The sequence below is a fragment of the Delphinus delphis genome, chromosome 7 (genome assembly GCF_949987515.2).
Source record: "Delphinus delphis chromosome 7, mDelDel1.2, whole genome shotgun sequence".
NCBI classification, from domain to species: Eukaryota; Metazoa; Chordata; class Mammalia; order Artiodactyla; family Delphinidae; genus Delphinus; species Delphinus delphis.
The window spans coordinates 32,514,999-32,538,017 of record NC_082689.1 but is presented as its reverse complement, the minus strand read 5'-3'; the positions used below and the strand labels follow the sequence as shown (position 1 = coordinate 32,538,017).

Below are 23,019 nucleotides of genomic sequence, written 5' to 3'. Positions count from 1 at the left end.
GATGAAAGGTCTTCCTCTAAGATCAGGAACAAGACAAGGATACCCACTCTCACCACTTTCATTCAACATGATATTAGAAGTCCTAGCCAGAGCAATTAGGAAAGAAAAGGAAATAAAATCAGAAAGGCAGAAGTAAAATTGCCTTTACTTGGAGATGACATGATATTATACATAGATAACCTTAAAGATTCCACCAAAAACTGTTAGAATTAATAAATGAATTCAGTAAAGTTTCATGATTCAAAACCAATATAAAAAAGTCAGTTGCTTTTCTATACACTGACAACAAATTATCAGAAAGAAAAGTTAAGACAGCAATCCCATTTACAATAGCATCAAAAATAGTAAAATACTTAGGATTAAATTCAAATAGATGAAAGATCTGTACTCTGAAAACTAAAATATTGATGAAAATAATAGAAGAAAACCCAAATAAATAGAAAGATAATCTGTGTTCATGGATTGGAAGAATTAATATTGTTAAAATGTCCCTACTAGACAAAGCAATTTACAGATTCAGTACAATCCCTGTCCAAATCCGAATGTCAATTTTTATAGAAATAGAATAAACAATCCTTAAATTCACAGAACCACTAAAGACCCAGAATAGCCAAAGCAATCTTGAGAAAAATGAACAAAGCTGGAGGCATCACACTTCCTGATTTCAAACTATGTTACCAAGCTTTAGTAACCAAAACAACATGGTAGTGCACTTTAAATATATTACAGTTTTGCAGTTATAAATCAATAAAGCTGAAAAACTTTAGATTAAAAAATCCTTCAGCATTTGAGGCCAAATTATCTATTTTTCATTTTCATTTTATTTTTAATCCTTAAAATTGTGAGGTATTTCATAAAATAGTTGGACGTCTGTATGTCTTCTTTGGAGAAATGTCTATTTAAATCTTCTGCCCATTTTTTGATTGGGTTGTTTCTCTTTCTGATATTGAGCTGCATGAGCTGTTTGTATATTTTGGAGATTAATCCCTTGTTGGTCACATCATTTGCAAATATTTTCTTCCATTCTGTGGGTTGTCTTTTCATTTTGTTTATGGTTTCCTTTTTTCTGCAAAAGCTTTTAAGTTTAATTAAGTCCCATTTGTTAGTTTTTGTTTTTATTTTCATTACTCTAGGAGGTGGAGCCAAAAAGATATTGCTGTGATTTATGTCAAGGAGTGTTCTGCCTATGTTTTCCTCTAAGAGTTTTATGGTATCTGGTTTTACATTTAGGTCTTTAATCCATTTTGAATTTATTTTTGTGTATGGTGGTAGAGAAGGTTTAAATTTCATTCTTTTACACGTAGCTGTCCAGTTTTCCCAGCACCACTTGTTGAAGAGACTGTCTCTTCTCCATTGTATATTCTTGCCTCCTTTGTCATAGATTAATTGACCATAGGTGCTCAGGTTTATTTCTGGGCTTTCTATCCTGTCCCATTGCTCTCCAGGTCTGTCTTTGTGCCAGTACCATACTGTTTTGCTTACTGTAGCTTTATAGTCAGAGGTCAGGGAACCTGATTCCTCCAGCTCCATTTTTCTTTCTCAAGATCGCTTTGGCTATCTGGGGTCTTTTGTGTTTCCATACAAATTAAAAATTTTTTTGTTCTGTGTATGCAAAAAATACCATTGGTAATTTGATAGGGATTGCATTGAATCTGTAGATTACCTTGTGTAGTATAATCATTTTGACAATATTGATTCTTTCAATCCAAGAATGTGGTATATCCATCTGTTTGTGTCATCTTCAGTTTCTTTCATCAGCATCTTATAGTCATTGGAGTACAGGTCTTTTGCCTCCTTAGATAGGTTTATTCCAAGGTATTTTATTCTTTTTGATGCAATGGTAAATGGAATTGTTTACTTAATTTCTCTTTCTGATCTTTCGTTGTTAGTGAAGATGACTAAAAAGCACTTGAAAATATGCTCAACATAGCTAATTATTAGAGAAATGGAAATCAAAACTACAGTGAGGTATTACCTCACACCGGTCAGAATGGCCATCATCAAAAGTCTCCAAACAATAAATGCTGGAGAAGGTGTGGAGAGAAAGGAACCCTCCCACACTGTTGATGGAAATGTAAATTAGTGCAGCCACTATGAAGAACAGTATGGGGATTCCTTAAAACCTAAAAATAGGGTTGCCATATGAGCCAGCAATACCACTCCTAGGCATATATCCGGAGAAAACCATAATTCGAAAAGATACATACACCCCAGTGTTCATTGTAGCACTGTTTACAGTAGCCAAGACATGGAAGCAAGGTAAGTATCCCTTGACAGAGGAATGGATAAAGAAGATGTGGTACATATATACAATGGAATATTACTCAGCCATAAAAAAAAGTCTGAAATAATGCCATTTGCAGCAACATGAAAGGACCTAGAGATTATCATACTAAATAAAGTAAGTCAGACAGAGAAAGATAAATATCATATGATATCACTTATATGTGGAATCTAAAAGAGTGATACAAGTGAACTTTTTTACAACACAGAAACAGACTCACAGACTTAGAAAACAAACTTAGGGTTACTAAAGGGGAAAGGTGCGGGGCGGAGGGATAAACTAGGGGGTTGGGATTAACATATACAGACTACTGTATGTAAAATAGATAATTAACAAGAACTTACTGTATAGCATGGGAAACTCTAATCAATATTCTGTAGTAACCTATATGGGAAAGGATTCTAAAAAAATAGATATATGTGTATGTATAACTGAATCACTTTGCTGTACACTTGAATTGAACACAACATTGTAAATCAACTGTACTCCAATATAAAATAAAGATTAAAAAAAGTAGTTGGAAAAATCAAGTTTGATTCCCTTTTAATCTGGAAACATAGGTATCTTGAAGTAAACATTTAGGGTCTCAATTTTCAAGATAGTTTACAAAAGGAAAGGCTGATTAAATTTGATACAGTTTTTTATATGGACTGTAATATAAGTATAGTATATTCCAAAAGTGAAAGGTAATTTACACTTTTTAAAAAGGGCAATGAAAGCAGGATTCTTTTTCTTTTTCTCAGAGTTTAGATCTTTTAAAAACACTTGTTTTTGAGGGGAATTTTTATGCTCCTTGGTGGGTGGGTTGTTTTCGTTTAATATATCCATTTCCTCATTGACTTTTTTTTTTAAACATCTTTATTAGAGTGTTATTGCTCCCATTGACTTTTTACAGAGTAAACTTCTGTACAATAAAAGATCCTTCTTAGCCTCTTCATTTCCCTCACTTATTAATAAGTCTGGGTCTCATTTAATTGATTAATAGAAATTGTAGTCTGGTGTCTCCAGACTAAATTTATTTATCCTTAAATTTATCCTTAATTTATCCTTAAATTATTTATCCTTAAATCTCATAAATTTATCCTTAAATCTCATAAATGATGTAGTTGCATGTTACAGTTTCATTCCTCGATGATTCTAGAGAAATGTATTTTGCATCTATTCTTTAGAAGTAGGGGTTTCCCTGGTGGTGCAATGATTAAGAATATGCCTGCCAATGCAGGGGACACGGGTTCAATCCCTGGTCCTGAAGATCCCACATGCCGCAGAGCAACTAAGCGTGTGCACAACTACTGAGCCTGCACTCTAGAGCCCGCGAGCCACAACTACTGAGCCTGCGTACTGCCACTACTGAAGCCCGTGCGCCTCGAGCCCGTGTTTCGCAACAAGAGAAGCCACCTCAATGAGAAGCTTCCGCACCACAGTGAAGAGTAGCCCTCGCTCGCTGCAACTAGAGAAGGCCTGCTCACGGCAAGGAAGACCCAGTGCAGCCAAAAAATAAATAAATAAATAAATAAATAAAATAGAAGTAATAAAAGTAAGCAAAAAAAGATGTAATATATGTTCAATAGTTTGGGAACATAAAAGGTCAAATTTAAATATAATGTGAGAGCAGTTTCTATCTTCAGTAGTTTTAAAACTTTATTACATACCCGTGTTCTTATAGTGTAAATACGTACCATGCCAGTGGAACTCTATTGTGATCAGGCCCAAATCTTCTTTTTAGGTTTGATCCAGAGCGGTTTGATGATGAATCGGTAATGAAGACTTTCTCCTTGCTTGGATTCTCAGGCACACAGGAATGCCCAGAGCTGAGGTGAGATGATAGAGAAACGAAAAAGAAAGAAAAGATGCTAGACTTTGTACTTATAATTTTGTTTATCACTGTTGATGAGAATGAACAATCTATATAGTTAAAGTATAGTTGTTAATCTTTAGTAACCAGTTGACTTTCTTCCGGACTAGGTTTGCATATATGGTAACCACAGTACTTTTGAGTGTACTGGTGAGGAGACTGCACCTACTTTCTGTGGAGGGACAAGTTATTGAAACTAAGTATGAACTCGTAACATCATCCAAGGAGGAAGCTTGGATCACTGTTTCAAAGAGATATTAAAATTGTATACACTTAACTTTGTTGAGGGAAATGACCATTTAGAAAATATGTATTGAATCCTTTTATAAGCCAAGCATCATTGTATAATATAAACACCTATTAGTACTTCATCATGTAAATTTGAATTTTTGTATATCAGAGTTTCTTAGTGCATTATATACTTTTATACTTATTGCATTATTATAGTGATAATTTTAATGGGAGGACTTCTACTTTTAACTTTTGTTTTATCAGTTTCTATGTCATTGTTTTCATATTCTTAGCCTTAGTTTGATCTCTAAAATTAATATTCTTGAAGAGAAATTATTTTTCACAATAATGTTTTTTAAATATTCATAAAAGAGAAAAATAACTCATTTTCACACTTTTAGTAAATCCTCTTAAAGGGGACTTTACATAAAAAGGAGAAGAAAAAAAGGACTTTATATAATTTTATTTATTGGATTAATATTTTTATTTTCTGAGTATAAATTAGTTTGTGTTTAATCATTGTTATTAGGTTTGAGTAATTCAGTGAATAACATACCTTGTATTTGCTTGTATGCCTTCCCAGACAACAGTGTTTATTTCATGACTTATACATTGCTCATCATTTTGAACAGTTCTGTATCATTTGGAAAATAATACAGTTAGTTCTGAATGTGTTTTGAAGTGGTGTCCTTCCTAAGTAGCAAACTAAGAGTGAGGCTTGTCTGTCCTTTTTTTGCTGGAAATTGTAGTAGCACTCTATTACTCCACTAATCATCATTTGTGTAAAAAAAAATTCCTGAATTTATTTATTATTATGTCATATCCTAACCATAAGAAATGAGAGAGCATTAACTAAAAACTGAAACCAAATTTAAAAGAAAGAAAACAAAGATGGGTCGAAAATAATTGCAAAATATATGACAGAAAGGGATAATATCCATATTACATATAAAGAGGTCAAACAAATTGTTAAGAAAACATACAGTAGATAAATAGACAAAACAGCTTTTATAAGGGGAAACAGCTAATAAACTTTTAGAAAAATGATCAGTCTAACTAGTAAGCAAAGAAATATTGGGGCTTTTTCAAAAATAAGTATCTTTCAAATTTACATTTTAGTACTGGTAACTTTTATATTTAATGCTTTTTTATTGACAGCATTGTATTTTAGTTTGCTTTCTTTGGTTACACTGTTCTTGAAGAACTCTTTTTTTAAAATATGTTTTTTTAAAGATAAAAGGAGATATGAAGGAAGTATGCCAAGTGCTGATAGAGAGGAAAGGAAGAATAGTGATAAATGTTTGCAGATGGGCTTGTTTTTGACACTGCTGAATTTCTCTTGTAATTTTAGTTTCAAGAATGTACCCTAGTTATTAATTGAGTTATTTTATGTTGTGTTTATGGTTATATAGCTAACATTTTAGACCTAGTAATAAGTAGTTAAACATAGAAACTAAGTAACTAGATGCAGCCTTTATTTCTGACAAAAACATTTAATTTATGGAATAATTTAAATTCTGAAACTTTAAGTGAAATGTATTCTTAGTTCCTAGCATCATGTTTCTACAAAGGCATGTTGTTACATTTATTCCCTGTCGCCTATCATATTCTATGGTTTTGCGTATAAAGAGCATCTTCCTTTGTTATCCAAGTACCTTAATTGGTTTGGAAACTGGCACTGGAAGGTTAGAGTAGCCAGTTGATATGTAAACTGAGTGTCAGTAAAATCAGGTGAGATCAGTGGAATTTTAAAGCAAGTGCGACCTGATTAGCCATGATCAAGGCAAAAACAGAACCAGAGTCAGGGTGTTGGCATGTTGCCAGTAAGTGAGACAATGTATAATAATGATGGAATCGAGGAAAATAGAGCATAGAAGAATCAGGTAAATAAGCATATTTTATCCAGAGTTACATAAATAACTTGAAACATTAAAAATAAGTCATTTTTCTAGAGGATTTTTAAAAAATAAAAATTACTGTTAATCATATGTAAAATAAGTTATCCATTCACTGTTGTTCTTACGTGGCCCTCTGTATTTGTCAAATGACCTAAATTTTAGTAGCCTCAGTGTTACTGATGGCTCGTAGCATGGCTCTAGCAGGACTCTTTAAGTTTTATAGCTTTCTGGCTTTTTAAAAACTATTTCTTCACTGATTTTGATCTACATTCTTTTTGATAGTTCAGAAGTTTATTGTTAAAAACATCAACACAACACATTTTTTATGGAATGAAAGGGCTCTTCCACACTTTGTGCTAATAAAATTCAAAACAATTAATTCTGTGCATATGTTTGGGAAAAATGAAAAACTCACATGCTGTTTGGCCCACAAATGTGCAGTTTCATTTTTTTATATAAATAGATTCTATCTTATTTATAGACTATCAAAATTTATTTGTTCTCTTTATATTAAAATAGTGTGTATTTTAAAGACAAAATGCTCTATTTTTTTATTAGAAAATTATATGGGTTTATTGTAGAAAAATCTAGGAAACATAGAAGCACAAAAATAGGAAACTCCATCACCACTATTTGAACTTAACCAGTGTTAAGCTTCTGAGGTGGATCCTCTACACTTTAATCCACATGTAATTTTTACAGACATATTATACACAATGTTCTCTTCATTTAATATGTTATGAACCAGTAGTGTTTTCCACAGCTGGAACATTACTATTCTTCTCACTCAGAATGTAAGCACAGACTTGTCAGTCGTTTTCTCTGCCTCTTTCCCTTCTCAAATATTGTTATTCTTTTCAACTTTAAAAATGGCCTTAGTTCTCCATCTATTCTATCAAAACAGTTATATATTAGTAGAACCAAGTTGCTAAAGTCATAGCATAATCTAGGTGTTACAATGAGCATTTAAGAAATGAAATTACTCCATTATCCTAAGAAAAATCTTCAATATAATTAAGGGATAATTGGGATAGCATAGTATATAATATATAATTGGGATAGCATTTCATCTTTTAAGAGGACATTTTAAGAATCTTTGTTGTTGTTTTTGGTCTCTGGGGGAAACAGATTAAAATTCTTCCCTGAAGACATGTTTATTTTTTTCTCCAGACCCATAAAAAGTACTGTTACCCTTTATAAAATGTACCCTTTTTTCACATGCGGTTATGTTGACACATTGAAAACTGCTTAAAAACACATAATTCTACTGAGTGTGTAACAGTGAAGACATGACCGGTAGAATCAAGGAGTCATTTAGTAGCTGTGAGAAGACAGCTGCGAGAGAAATGGACACTATTTTCAAGGGTGGGTTTTTATATTGTCAACAAGTTGATGCTAACGACCTTATTTTTCTTCTTAGCCAGTCCTATGCCTGTTTCCTGAGTTCCTAAGACCAATGATGAAGGTAGAAGGGGAGGAGTTGGGGGAAGGGAGGCAGTGACAACAAAGCAGTTGCTGTTATTGCAGAAGTCAGAAAATCAGCATGGCCAGAAAGGCTGGATACTGTGTTGCTTTGAGCGTTGTCAGTGATCTGCACTGATAAAAAGGAGTGAGACTGAAACTTGCCAAAGTAGAACAAGGGACTGGAATGAGCATTTGTTACACACCAAATTCTTTATATACTCATCTCATTTAGTCCTTAGAAAGTAATAGTAGGTACGGGTAGGACTAACTAAAATAGTTCTTCATTCCTGCTAGAATAAATACTGTAAATAAAGACAGCAGATACTAGCTAAGAAACAGTAAAAGATCTAAACTTCAGATTATCTTAATAGCTTCAGTGGGGTTTAGTGGGGTTTTGTTCTTATTTAAGAGAGAACCAAGCAATAGTTTCAAATGATGTACAGTTCGTAATAGCTAAAGAAAATGATTAAGAGAGTAATGTAACAGCAGTATTAAAAGAAATCTCAAAGGAAACTAAATATTGCCAACTCAGCTGCCACTTGTACAACTGTTTTAAGTTTTTTCTTGTTCCCACATACGTATATTTTTACCTATTGCAATCAGAACAATTTGATCTACTTTTCATTTAATGCATTTCAGACATTTTCTTTTGTTACTTCAATTTTGTAAGGTCTTATTTTGGGGTGGGAGTAGACTTTTAAAATACAACAGAAATCAATTTCATGTTTGATTTATAGAATTTTATGACACTGAGTGAATGGATAATTGTAAAATTTGAGCTGGGAGCCATTTTGTAAAATATCCAGACAGTAAACAAAAGGCAGGAAATGACATTCCTTCTTCCAGTTGGCTTCCCATTCAGTCAGTTTACAGTTTGGTGGCTGTCTTTCTACAGATTGGGAATGGATCTTGTTATAGCATGGATAAACTGCCAAGAGCAAATAAGTCACAAATAATCCTGTTTGGTAGTTTTTTTAAAATCTACATTTATATACATCTAAAATACTTGCAAATTCTTGTTTTAATTTTTAACACATGATAGTAGAGAATGAAACTTATTTTGTAACTATATTATAAAGTTGTAATGTGCCTGTCTCCAAAAAGGCAATCAGTAAATATTTTTGAATAAATGAATGAAATCTTCATTGAGGTTTTCTCTGCATATAGAATAAAGGAGATTATTGAAGTTACTTAATAGTTGAAAAAGATTTCCAGATAGCCAAACTACCTCTAATGCTAACAGCACTTTGTAATATGCTAAGTACCCCATTGCTGGAAGTATTTAAGATGTTGTATGGACATCTTTCAGTGATGCCTGTATTAGGTGTGAACATAGGTTTATAATAGCCTATAGTTCTACAAAATATCAACCAAAATAGTCGGTAAGCAAGTAGTCCTTTGTTCCTTCTATATCTTATCACTAGGTCATCATTAAAACTAGGAAATGTTTAAGGATCAGAGTTTTTTTATTAGGTTAACAACAGCATTATTTCCCAAAGTGTGTTTCATGGTACCCTATCCTATGAGATACTCTGAGAAAAAGTTTCCTCGATCATATTCATTCTGTTTATATACATATATTCTTTCTCAGAACGAATATTAATATATTGGAAGAACTGAGAAGTTCTACTGTAAGGAAACCTATTTTAACTTGGTGTAACACTGAGTGTTCCAAATGTATTTGATGAAGGTACCCCTTTTTCAAGTTATACCTATTATCCTGAAAAACCAGTGTTTCATGGAGATATAGTGTTCAGTAGATCTATAGATGTCGTGTCCAGAATGATCTACAGACAAAAGGAGTCTAAAGGAACATCTGTCTTAGGTAGTTCTTTAACCTATGCATGGTCCAGAGATTCTCCAGACTAGGAGTGACCATATTAGAACCAAGGCACCTGAATTCCATGTTCTCTCACTCCCTCACCTCCTCCTCTTTTCCCTGTCAGAGGACAGAGCCCTCTTACTCTCCTGACTCTCTCCGTCTCCTGACTTCCATTTCTGTCCAAAGAAATGTGACCCATTTAGTTAGGCAACACTTTTTTATTGGTCACTTAATGTGTGTCAGATCTTATTGCAGACGCTGGGGATATAGCACTGAGCCAAACAGACATGGAATTTACTGTGTTCTCTCTCTTCTGTGCTTCACCCCAGGAGGAAGAACCCCAGTCTCATGTGCCAAAGCTTAACTTTCTGGCACTTGAGCTCTCTAGGTCCTGGGTTTGGAAGCAACTCAAGGACCCTTTAGGTTAGTGGCTGAAAGGGACAAAGGAAGAAACTTGTAGTTGACTACATGACAGAGAACAGAAGGCTTCAGTTACAGGCTGTAGAGGTGCAAGAAGCACAAGGAACCGTTGGGAGTCAAGCCATTATTTTTGTTACTTTAAGTTTATGAGCAAGAGAATTAAACTACGTATCTTATCAAGGAAAAGTGTCAACATTGATGCTGAATAGAAATCCTGGAGATTGTTCAGAGTGAGACGAAACAAAGCTAGGAATTGGTTTGACTAGGTTAAAGAGCAATATTGATTATAGTCATTTGTATGAATTGTTCAATTATACTGCAGCACTAGGTGTGTTCATCTTTCATGATTTGTTGCTATGTTGCAAGGTCAGCAGCTAATAGATAATTGATTTTTAGAGCTTAAAAGGACCTTGTAGAGATTATATGGCTTAGCCTGCTCACAATTTAAAATTTTAGAGGGGGAAATCTAGGGCCTCTGGGAGTAGAAGAGCAACATTATTTGGCTTTCATTTTGGATTTTCTCATAGTCTTCCAAAGATAGGTGCTTAAGTCAATGCTGTTATTATATTCATAGGATTTTGTTAAGCTTCCAAGGAAGTGTAGATTCAAAGGGAATTGGAAAAAATTTGTTTAATATTCTTGATACAGAGTCTTTGAGGGAGATGCAAATGTGTTTTGAATGTTAAATTTACTTAGATTTAAAAATACATATCTTCAAGCGCAGTTGCCATGACAACCTTTCTTAATGTGTGTATAAAATTTATGTCTGTCTCTGAGGTTTTCATCTTTCTCAATACAGGGTTTAATCACAAGAATTGGGCACTGTGGTGTATTTCTATCTAGATGGTGCCCTGTGGGAATTATGTAATTTTGAGAAATGCAAATCAAGCATCAGAGCAGTTCTGTAGCATGGTGATCCCACCAAGGTAAATGTCATCTTGTTCTCTCCATGATCAGAGATTGATCTGGCTTCAAACCCAAGGTGAAATTCTGGATTGAAATAGAACCATGAGTCTGTTCTGAGTTTCTGTTTTTTTCATATTTAGAGGATTTGTAGGAGGTTTGGGAAATTTTGGACTAAATCTCTTGGATAGCCCCCAAACTGATCCAGTCTCCTTGGGATCATCTAAATCTAATCCATAGTATAGGTTGACTCAGAACCAGAAGAGACAGCTCTACAATGGCCAGCCATGTGCACAGAGACACCCCAGAGACTCCTTCTAGCCTGAACTCCAATCCAGCAATCCTAGAGAGATACCATTATCAGACCTCTTCACTTACTTTTACCTCACTTCATATGCACTTGTCTGTCAGTCTCTCTTTTGCACGTCAGGGGCCAGGAGAAGAATACTAGGATTTTGGACACCCAAAGTTTAGGAAGAAGGAATTCTCATCCTCAATTCTGGAAATATGAATTTATTAAGCAGTGGAATAAGGGGGTAGTCACTGGTACCTTCTGGTAACTATGACTTGAATTTGAGAACTCAACATGGCTGCCTGAGATTTTGAGATGCTTGCTAAAGAGCTATGTTTGTGTTTTATATTTTAGTTCCTCTGTGGTATAGTAAAAAATAATAATAATAAATTTTTTTTTGCAATTTAAGAACCCCTGAAGGTAATTAAGTTGAGATTAGAAGTATGATCTACTAACGTGCTAGCTTTGAATTTACTTTAGTCTTAATAGACTTTGTAAAACTATGTTACATTTAAGAGACTCCACGGATATGTTCTAATCCAATAGCCTTATAAAAGGGGGAAATGAAAGCTGAGAGAACTTATTTTATATGAGAATTTGCCCAGGCTAGCACAATTTTTTTTTCCCCCAAACTTGTTCAGAATGTGATTTCCTTTTGGTTTCATATTATTCTCTAAAGGATGAATTTAAAACCAAGGAAAGGCCCCCCTAAGCAAAAAGAACTGCCTAAGTTACTATACTATGCTATTGATAACTGGAAGAAATAGGATAATAGTCTCCTAAAAACAAACACTTGAAAAGAGATGTCCCATCTATGATGGGACATGCTATGATGTTTATAAAGGTTTGGGGGCTTATTTTTATTGTAAGAGGCACAATCAGGGCCAACTACATAATTTGTATGCCCAGTGCAAAATGAAAATATGGGGTCTTAGCTGGGGATGAAGTCAGTCTCCCCCCTTCCCACCGTTGGGTCTGCTCTTTTAACCTATGGTTGATGAGAGACCTCCCTCCCCACCCCACCCCCAAGGGATTGAAGTCTCCATGCTGGGACAATGTTGTTTACCTGGATCAGGGGTAGGCAGAGGAGCCCCGCCCAGTTACCTGGTGAACATGCTGTGGTGTGGCCAGCCCAAAGCAGAGATGACTTCTTCCTTGCCCTGCCTCAAGATGCTGCAGAGCAAACTGCTGGCTAGACTCCAGTCCTCCCCACACCTGCTCCCAGGCCCCCACTGGAGGGTGACGTGGCAGAAAGTGGGCCTCCCTCATCAACTCTCCTCCTGATGCAATCTTACTGCTGCTCTGGGTGGAAGGCAGCAGTGGTAATGGGCAGGGATGGTTAGAGGGAGGCCAGGCAGGGTGCAGGGCACCGGGGAGCAGGAAGCTGGTAACTGAGAACATGCCTAGGGAGGCAGGGAAGTAAACTCTAAGCCCCGGGCGTATACTCCAGGGTCCCATTGGACTTCACTTACAAAATACAAATTCACAAATAAAATTTGAGAATTTCACTGCAGTGCCTTCAAAGTGTTATACCCCAACATAGGGTCCTTCTGAGGTGTGGGCTTCTGTGGGACTGCACTGGTTGCAGCCCATGAAGCTAGCCCTGGACACATCTGGCCTTACACAGCATGGTGCTGTGACTCAGTGGTTTTTGAGGGCTGTACCTCCTGGTTGTATGCTAGTTGTCCTGGCAAATACCCATAAATGTCTTTTTCATGATTTATCATCAAGCGATTTAAAACTCTCTAGGATGTCTTAAAATTATTTACAAAATAGGCAACAAATAGATGCCAAACTTAAAAGCAATTTCATAATACAGATTTTTATTAAAGTTGCAAAAGTGATACAGTACACTATAAGTCTCTTATCTGAAGCCCCATTTCACTGATGGAGCTCTTACTTTCCTGTATTTTAATAATTGCCAAACATTTTCTGCTGGAAGGTAAAATGGGATTTTTCCCTGAAATATCATTATAAAACCCTATGAAATATTTCAGTGATATGAGTCATTCACTTATTCATATGGTTGGACATCTAGATAATAGAAATCTGTGAGAAATATATTATTAATTCCTGTGGAGGAGGAAGGAAGAAATCCTACTGATGTATTTTAAGTGTAGTTAAATTCAGTATTCCTTGCCATTTTAAAATACCAAAGTTATTCTCTTCTGCTCCTTTCTTTCCAAGAGGCTACATAAAATTACTTTGACAAGGAAAATCATGAGTCACTTTTTTTGCTGTTAACCTCTTCTACATTCCATTTCATGAACATAGCAATCGGTGGTCAATGATATTCTTAGCAACCTTGTACTATACAAGTGAGACTTACTACCATATACCATGATGTTTAGTTAGCAATTTTGTCAAAGTATAACCTCTTTGTTTGCAATATTACTGAAACTGATAAGGAACAGATTGTTATAAAAAAAAGTTAGCAGCTTTGAAAATCATACATGCTGCAGTGAATATTCAGCATACAGGTTCTAATGGTATTAAAGCATAATCAGAAAAACTGGCATATTTCAAACTCTTAGCAATTAATGTTATTAAGTGAAGGTCAATATAGCTGTCAGTAATAAAAACCTAGTTAGTACATTTTGAGGCTTGATGCTCTACAAAACCTTTAACATAATTTAAGACAAAGTGTGAACAAAAGTAGCTAATTTTAGAAATCCAATTTTTGTGAACTGATTGGTGATCTCTCTGCTGTGGGAAAGAATGATCTGTTTTATGCTTTAGCTCTGAAATTCACTGTTTTTGTGGGGGAGGGATATGTAAAACCAATTTTAGTAGAAACTTAAAGAACTGAGGACTTTTTATTTTCAAAACCATATGCCTTTCAAGATAAATTATCTACCCCATTGGTTATGTCTATACACAGAGATACGTTGTCATGAAGAATTTCAGGTTTATATTGTCCACTCTCATGGTTTGATGGAAAAACCTTTTTCCTCTTTCCACTTTTCACGGGAAAGGGAGCTATTTTGTTGTCTCTTACAGGAAACTATTATAGATTCTAAATATTTAAATACAATCCTTCCAAGTTGTATCATGGGTATATGTTATTTTCTCTCCTTTCAAGAGTAATTTCTTCTTGAAAAATGCTTTTTATTGGGTATTGGTTAGTATGAGGGGATTATTGTTGATTTTGTTAGATGTGCAACAATATTGTGGTTATGTGGCAAAATATCCTTGTTTTTTAGAGATATATAATAAAGTATTTAGGGGTTAAATGTCATGATTATTGTAATTTTCTTTAAAATTCTGTATCATAAGAAGAATATAAGGTAAAATAGAAGCCATTGTTGCATCTAATCAGTGGATGTTTGTGTATTCATTACACCATTCTCCGTACTGTATGTTTGTAATTTCCATAATAAAGAGACAAAAAAATGACTTTCAATAAAAATGAAAAAAATATGTATGAGACTTGTGGACTCCTGACTTCCTGAAAATGGGAGGGGATTTTTTTTCTTACAGACTAATTTTGGAGGATTCTTTGTATTCTTTCCAGTCATTTTAAACTTATTTCTTAAAATGTGTATTCATACAGCTATAAAGCATGGAATGCTCTATTGCACAGTAAAGCTTTTTTTTTAGTAGTTTGGTACATTTTTAACCATTAAATAAGTATCCCTAAAATTGAGACCAAGGTTTATATCACTAAAACTGAAACCAAAGTTTCAGATGATAAAGTGTGCCTAAAAATATAAGGCTTAGATCCCAGTCATTTATCTTCTGATCACATACAGAAAATTTGTTTCAAAAATTTAATATATACACATTATATGCACTTGGTATTAAAATTTCCTGGTAGTCTTAAATTTGATTAAAACCCCAAAATGTGTATGAAAATATTAATCACTGATAATTATTTTTCTTGTTTGGGGTAAGAGTAGGAACTAAGTTAACCATGTCATTGCTTGAGTAAAACACTCTGTTTGCATTTCTCCTGATTACTACTGTGTAATATCTCAAACAGGGAACTTAACTGCTTAAAAGGAATTCTTTTAAATTTCATTGAAATATATATTCATTCGTTGAACTGTGTATGTACATATATATCCAACTTGGTATTGCCTGATAAAATCATATAGCAGCCAGAAAACTAGTTTTGAGATCCTCAAGGTAAAGAAAACAGTCCCAAGTATCTTCATGAAGAAGGATGACATTCTTATAGTTTCTTATTTAATAGTTTCCAAGCATTTAATGTAAAACCAGGAAAAGGGATAAATATTACAGAAAGTGCCGTGTGGAAATGAAACACATGGTATTCTTTAGGTGCCATAGATATTATTCTCTAATAAATTTTTTAAATGTATGAGAAAATACAGTAATATTAACTACTAATTAATACTCAATGTTAAGGATTTTAAACCTGATAGGTTGATGTCATTTAAAAGAGAGACTGAACTGATTCACTTTGTTATAAAGCAGAAACTAACACACCATTGTAAAGTAATTATACCCCAATAAAGATGTTAAAAAAAAAAAAAAAAAGACTGAAAATTTGGAGGCAAAGAGTTAATGATGAAAATAATGTGTTTTTTTTTTTTTGTATTCTTTTTGGTGATAGCTCTTCTGACAGGTGTGAGGTGATGTCTCGTTTCCCTGATGATTAGTGATGTTGAGCATCTTTTTTTCCTTTTTTTTTTTTTTTTTTTTCCTTTTTTTTAATGTTTATTTATTTATTTTGGCTGTGCCAGGTCTTAGCACACAGGATCTTTAGTTGCAGCATGCGGACTTCTTAGTTGCATCATGTGGTCTTATTGCGGTATGCACGTGGGATCTAGTTCCCCGACCAGGGATGGAACCCAGGCCCCCTGCATTGGGAGCATGGAGTCTTACCCACTGGACCACCAGGGAAGTCCCTGAAAACAATGTTTATGATGAATTATCATGTCAGTGTGTGCAGGAAGAGTCTGGGCAGAAAGTCTGAAGTGAATCGGTATGTCTTCTAGGTATCATAAGACAAGCAATGTAAACAATTCAGTTAAGCAACATTTATTTCTTTAGAGCCCATAATATTAGGCAATATATGCTTTACCTTAATTTCCTCATTTAAGTATAGAGTTGCTAGGATGAGATACATCAGGGGAATTCCACAGTATCTTTATTTCAGCCGAAGAATTTGACACTTTCTCACCAGTCATGTGACTATGATGATGAAATACTGGATAAATGTGAATCCTTTAAGGTACAGTCACAAGTGGCCCAGTTTAAGGCATACTGAGAATGGCTCTGACCAACTAAGTGAGTCTTCCAGGGCCAAGCCGTTAGGCCCTCTTCTTGGCCTTGAATTCTTCAACATTCTTATTGAAAGCTATAATGAACCCCAAAGTCTTGCTTATCAAATCAGTAGATGATGTGAAGCAAGATAATTTATTTCAGGAGATGGTAATGAGGGTTTAAATCTGGGAAAAAGCCAAGGCATAATTTGGAAATAAATATAAGGACCTGCAATTAGATTAAAAAAAAAATCAACTGCACTTGGCATGACTGGGTTAATATGTAAAAAATCTGTGACTTTTTAATGCTTACTTTGAATCAAACTGATGATAAAATTGCTTTAAAAATGTCATCTTGGGATGCATTAATAAAAATATTCTCTCTGATTTGGGGAGATAATAGCCTCACCGGACTCTTATAAACTAATCCATGCTCATTTTAGAGGAATTAAGATGCGCAAAACCAAAAAACCCTACAATCCTTCCACTCAGATAATATATATGCACACACGATGCATGTACTTTGTATAGATTTTGTAGTTGTCTTCTTTTTTGCTGAAATGTTCTTGGTGGCAGCAAAAGTGTGTATCTATGTCCTTCAATTCTTAGATTCTGCCGAATATTAAAAGGTCTTCTCTCGGCAAAGAGTCCCACTTAGACCTTCAGAGCCAGAAGGACAGTTTCATTGGCACCACCTGGGACCTTGTTAGAACTATTAAGTGGGGCAGACCAACTGAATCAGAAAGTGTGGGGCTGGGGCCTAGCGATCCTGCGGTTCAACAAGCCCTGCAGGTGATTCCAATCCACTCAGAAGTTTAAGAACTGACCTGAGTTTAACCCTTTGATTTTTCAGATAAGGAAGCTACGATCCAAAGAAGTCGCATATTAATTTGAGAAAGTGCCTACTAGAATCTTCACGCAGTGATACCTAGGATGAAGAATCATCCCTCTGGGGAGAACTGTTTATTGGGCTAATTGCTAAGCAGTATTTGAAAGAATGCTAGGTGGAAACAAGTAATGGGGGAAGAGTCTGTTTAGCATTTAACTTACCCTGGTGGACTTAACACAGTTCCAACAGTAGCCTTTGATTCATTGAACTTTAGTCGGAAAGAAAAGTTTGCTTGATCTAATATGTTAATCCCTGAAGCATGTTTATGGGCCATTTAAGTAACTACTCCATTCCATCACTAAAGCTAATGAATCTCTAGAGTGTGACCTTGCAGCTTTCATTTTAAAGAGCTCTTCACACTTAAGTTTGAGAACCACTAATACAGAAGATGTTTAAAGTGGTTAAGAACAAAACTAGCTGGACTGGAACAACATTTTCAGTATCCTTTAATTTGGGTTCCACAGAGAAAACACAATTTGCTAATGTGCATATAATAAAGCTAATATAACATCATCAGAGATTGCTCCAGAAATGTGTAATGGTAAGGCATTAAAGTGATTTTTTGAGAAAGTATAATATAGTTTCCTCATAATCTGGGAAGAAAAAAATGGGGGGGGATCACTGTAGGAGGGCCAACAGATCACAAATACAAGAGTTGAAATAATGAATCTTGCTCTAAACTGCAAATGTAGTCAACCTTGACTTTCCACAGTACAAATAAAGGTCATGGACTTTATAATATCTCAGCAGTTGTCACGAATTTTAGTTTTCTAAGATTGCATTGTGTGTAGTAGTCAGATTTAGGAAAAAAGGATATAGTATCTAAGGAATAACAGAATAATAACTGCAAGATCAAAATGATCTACCTTGAATTTTTGTGTCATTTATCGTTTCCCGAGGTGCTTTAAACTTTTATTTTATCCATGTAACAGCCCTGTGAGGAATGAAAGTACCAGCAAAACCGTTTTCGAAACTTTAAACACGGAACAGACGAAGAAAAAAGTGAAGTTGACAGACTCAGAGAAATGACAGAAAAGGTGGTCACTGAGGAAGCGTAGCAAAGAGAGGGGCAAGCGCAAAACGCTGAAGTCCGGAGGATGGTCAAAGGAGAACAGAACAGAGGCTAACCTGGCCGGGGGAAACGGTGTCAATGGGCAAACAGGTGCAAAAAAGGCCAAGGACAGGAAATTTGGGATTAGGAAATTGAAATTTATCTGTACCAGAGAGGATGGATGAGGTCAAAGATGAAGTGAAAAGTGGGGCGGCACTTAAAGCTGCATGTTAATTTAGTGGGCTGATGTTATCCCTCAGGCCCATGACCATGGGGTTGGGCCCCAGGTTGAGGATAACACCGAGGGGAGTCGCTGAAGACGCGGGCCAAAAGACGGCGGAGCCGGGTGGGCGTTCACGCCGGACTAACAAAGACAGCCCGGGGCGCTTCTCCAGCCACGCAACCTGCGGGGGCCGAAGGGTTAACCGCGCGCGCTACTCCCGCGCGCATCCCGGCCCCCACTCCCGCGGTCGCTAGGAGACGCCGGAAGTGGGGGAGGGGCGGGCGGCGCGACCAAGGGTGGGAATCTTTTTCGGGCTCCCGGAGGCGGAGGGAGGCGAGCGCGCGTGCGCGCGCCGTGCCGGCCGTCGCCGCGGTGACCGTCCTCGGAGTCCGTCGGCTCGCGCCCCGCCCCCGTTCCTGCTGCCCCCTCCCCTGTCGCTGGCGGGGAGTGTTTCTCGCTCCTCCCGGTTGCTGCCGCCGTCGCCGCCGCTCCTCCTCTCCCAGTCTTGGGTTTCCCTGGCGCTACTGCCGCCACTGCCTCTGCGGTCTGTATGAGGAGGAGGAGGATGTGAAGATGGCGGAGCTGCAGATGCTGCTGGAGGAGGAAATCCCGGGGGGCCGCCGGGCCCTCTTCGACAGTTACACGAATCTGGAACGGGTGGCCGATTACTGCGAGAACAACTACATCCAGGTGCGACGCATCTCCCGGCCTGGGCGCGTCGGGCCTCGGGGTGGTGAGGGCGCGTGGGGGACCCCCGGCCGGGGGCCGCGCGCCTGGGGGCGTAGGGCGCGTGGGGTCGAGGCCGCGGCGGGGATACAGTCCAGCTGACCCCCATGTAGCGGGGGGAGGAGCATGGTGGGAGCTGGGGTTGGGGAATGGGTGAGAATTCTCCGGTTGGAGGAAATTGTAGCTTTAAAACATTTAAAAAAGCCATGAATCAGCCCTCGGTGCGGGTGTGGTGTGTGCGTGTGTGTGTGTGTGTGGTGTGCGGTGTGGTGTGTGTGGGTGTGTGGTGTGTGGTGTGGTGTGGTGTGTGTGTGTGTGTGTGTGTGTGTGTGTGTGTGGTGTCCCCCGCCTCGCTTCTTCCCTCGGCCGCCTCCGCACTCGGTGCCAGTCAATTTTCGGGATGGCGGAGGAGGCGGAGAGTGGCATTTTCTATTTGACAGAATCTTGCTCCCCCATATGGCAAGGGTGTGGGGGGATTGATGGGTCACCCCCATCCCCCAAGCTCTGGAGGATTTTTAAGGGGTTATATTGCTGCAGAGTAAACTGTCTCAGCTTTCTATTCATTTGAATGCATCAAAAGATCGGTTTTTGGTTTTTTGCTTGTTTTTAGGTTCTAACTGGGGATACAGTATAAGAGTAAGCTGTCCCTTGTTGGAAGTTAATGCCATTTTTCTCCCTATAGAGAGTGAGAAGCTGCATGATAATGAAATCTTCCGTCCCGCCACCTCCCTTCAATCCCATTAGAATAGGTAATTTGTCTTCGGGGAAAAAATTGGGGATTATTTTTCAGAGAGAATTAGGAAATGATCCTCATGGTTTAGTTTTTCCTGGGATGATTGGTTTGGCACAGGGACTCAGTGGTAGCGCTGTATGTATGTGTATGGAGGTGGGGGATATTGGGTGAGATGAAATCCAGCTGCTCCTGGAAGAAGCAAAAGACTGTGGATTAAAAAAAATTCCTCTTTAAAAATTATATGAAAGGATAGTTTAAAACGCACGGTTTGCAAAGTTAGTATCTTTTGTTTTCTTTATAGCTTATTCTGAATCACAGGTTCTACCTCCATTTTTTCCCTTCCCATTTAAATTCTCTTGGGATGAAGGTGGAAATGGAAGAAATAAGTTAAATTGTTCCTTCACTATGGTCTTTTTTTCCTGTTCCCACCTCCATCTCTCCAGGCATCCTTCTTAACATCGGCTGTATTGGGAAGCATTCTCAAGTCTTGGTTTAAACCAAAAAAAATAGGTGTTAAAATTTACAGGTTCATAAATTTTGTAAGGACCACATGGTTGATCAAGGATAGTATTGTGAGATTTTGCTTGATTAGACATATCCTGAACTCTGTATTTTCTTGTAGGGAATATTTGTATTGGAGAATAAATGAGACATAACCCAAGGCTTTTCCCTCCAAAGAGGCAGTTGAAAGTATGGCTAGTAGGAAAAGAAAGAATGTGACTTGGGTCAAAGATTCATACAAAAAGTACAATTGTCCATATTCATCAGGTGCTTTGCTGATACTGAGTGTGGTAGGAGAGATTCAAAGGTTAAAATGCTCAGTTTTTCACTAAATACATTTGAAAGTCTATATAGCCTGGCACTGTGTCAAGTGTTGATGATTCATACCTAGTGTCCACAGAATCTCATAGTGTAGTTAGTAGGAGAGGCTGATCTGTGAGCAAATGAATACCATGTAGTGTGTCAGTTTATACTCTTAATGGGCTGCAGGTGGGAAGAAGGAAGAAGCTATGCTGTCCTCACTCTGGGAATTCACAGTCTCTAGGAGAGGCAAATTAAAAGGACTGAAGTTGTTATTACAATCCCTTGTGCAACATATGAGAAAGAGTTACAGGTCAGAAGAGAAATTGAGGGTGGAAAACTGATTGGGTTGTGGTTATCACCACTAAATTAAAAAAAAAAAGAAAGAAACAGATTTCTCTCTCTTTGGAAGATAATTTTTTTTAATTTATTTTTTATTTTTTTAACATCTTTATTGGGGTATAATTGCTTTACAATGGTGTGTTAGTTTCTGCTTTATAACAAAGTGAATCAGTTATACATATACATATGTTCCCATATCTCTTCCCTCTTGCGTCTCCCTCCCTCCCACCCTCCGTATCCCACCCCTCCTGGAAGATAATTTTTATTGTAATGTGAAGGTATAGTTCCTCTTATATTACAGTTGTTACATAAAGGTAAAAGTACCTGAATTAATAAAGCTGAGAGAGTAAAGGGATCAACAACTGTCATCTTTTTATATATTTTATACATTTATTCCAGTTCAAGAGAGAAGAATGTTACTGCCATTATTTGTCTTAGCAATGGGACTCAGAATTTAATGGGATGGTATTTTAAAATTCAAAGTATAAATACTGGTTAATAGAAATGGACTTGGGTTTTAAAATATCTTATTTCTTCAACTTAGCATCTAAAATAAACTTTACACTTTTACCTCTTAGATTATCATCTGTGTTAAGATCCAGTGGGGATATTGTTGGGGATCTCTCCCCAGATGACAACTCTTACATGATTTGTTTGTGGTAAAGTTGATAAATAGAAGATGGTGATAGTGGATTTGTGCTGACCCAGCTGCTCATTTGCCTGGCTCTTCTTGGTGACCAGCAAACTGACCAGCAGGAGTTTCGATGCTGCCTGTGACCCTGCTATAGATGAAAGTGATTTGGTGGGATCGGTGATCAAATGGTCAATCTAGCCTTATTATAGCATCATGTCCTAACCATTAGCTCAAGTTAACTCACCCAACACTCATTTTATTTTGTGGAAATATAATTTTTGCCGGTAAAGCAGAAAAAAGGCAAATCTACTGATCATAAGTAACAAATGATAAGGTTCTTTGCTCAGTGTCCTTAAATAGCTGGTTTTATGCATTGGAATATTAAAAAAATAAGGTAAATAAGAATATTCTAAATGTGGATTATATTTAGTGTGAAGATTGAGGAAAGGAAGGAAAATGGTGTGCTGTCCTTCTGAAAACAAACATACTGTGTTTAAATTATTTCTATCATGAAAATGTCCTTCAGAAATGTTATCTGTTGGCATTAGGAGTGATCAGATAGTACCTGTATTAACACACACACACAATCTACAGGTACAGCAGAGTTGTAAGTAGTAGTTTTCCAGGTTAATAATGCAGTTAACATTAGAAATTTAAAAATCATCTTTAGTAAAAAGTTAGATGATTCTGTTTTATTTCAACCTCTAGAAAAAGTGATAGTCAAAATATTTTTTCTAAAATGTGATGATAAAAAGTGATAACTACAGTTTCCTGTTTCCCCGATTGATTTTCTTTCCTGTAAAAAGGATTAAAGTTATTGTTAAGGACTTTTTCGAGATAAATGTAAGACCTGTGTTTTTTTCTCTTCATTTATAAATATAAACATTGATTCCTAATCTAGGAAATGTCCAGAAACTTTAAAACATTTTTGATTAACTTGGAATCTACATATTTACATATGGAGAATTTTATAATAACATGGGTTGCTTTAATGCTTTGGTGGATGAAGTAAGATTATATTTGTTACTTTCCTAAAGTAAGTCTGAAAAGCCAACTTATTCATATTTATATTTTTCCTTTTCTTAGATAAAAGAAAGTTATTCCTTTTTGTGAGTGTTAATTCACATAGATACATAATAAAATCCCGTTGTCCACTGTTTGGATTAAGAACAAAGTCATCCAGTAAAATGGCTTTGCTCAGAAGAACAGAAATTAAGAATTTA

At 36.5% G+C, this 23,019-nt stretch overlaps 2 protein-coding genes across 13 annotated transcripts in view; both read left to right on the top strand.

Moving 5' to 3' along the window:
* Positions 1 to 17,891, top strand: part of CYP20A1 (cytochrome P450 family 20 subfamily A member 1) — an 80,390-nt gene extending 62,499 nt beyond the window's left edge. Inside the window, exons 12-13 of one of the 2 annotated variants that reach the window (XM_060016262.2) lie at positions 4,011 to 4,100; positions 17,251 to 17,891. In XM_060016262.2, coding sequence (XP_059872245.1) covers positions 4,011 to 4,100; positions 17,251 to 17,254 — 94 coding nt within the window. In that variant the 3' untranslated portion in view covers positions 17,255 to 17,891. Of the gene's footprint in view, positions 1 to 4,010; positions 4,101 to 4,249; positions 14,590 to 17,250 lie in introns of those variants that run through there. The other variant, XM_060016261.2, reaches the window with a different exon arrangement.
* A 1,050-nt stretch (positions 17,892 to 18,941) lies between these two features.
* The window catches only part of ABI2 (abl interactor 2), a 102,595-nt gene continuing 98,517 nt past the window's right edge, over positions 18,942 to 23,019 (top strand). For all 11 annotated transcript variants that reach the window (XM_060016260.1, XM_060016259.1, XM_060016258.1 and 8 more), the window contains exon 1: positions 18,942 to 19,250. In XM_060016260.1, coding sequence (XP_059872243.1) covers positions 19,134 to 19,250 — 117 coding nt within the window. In that variant the 5' untranslated portion in view covers positions 18,942 to 19,133. The remainder of the gene's footprint in view (positions 19,251 to 23,019) is intronic.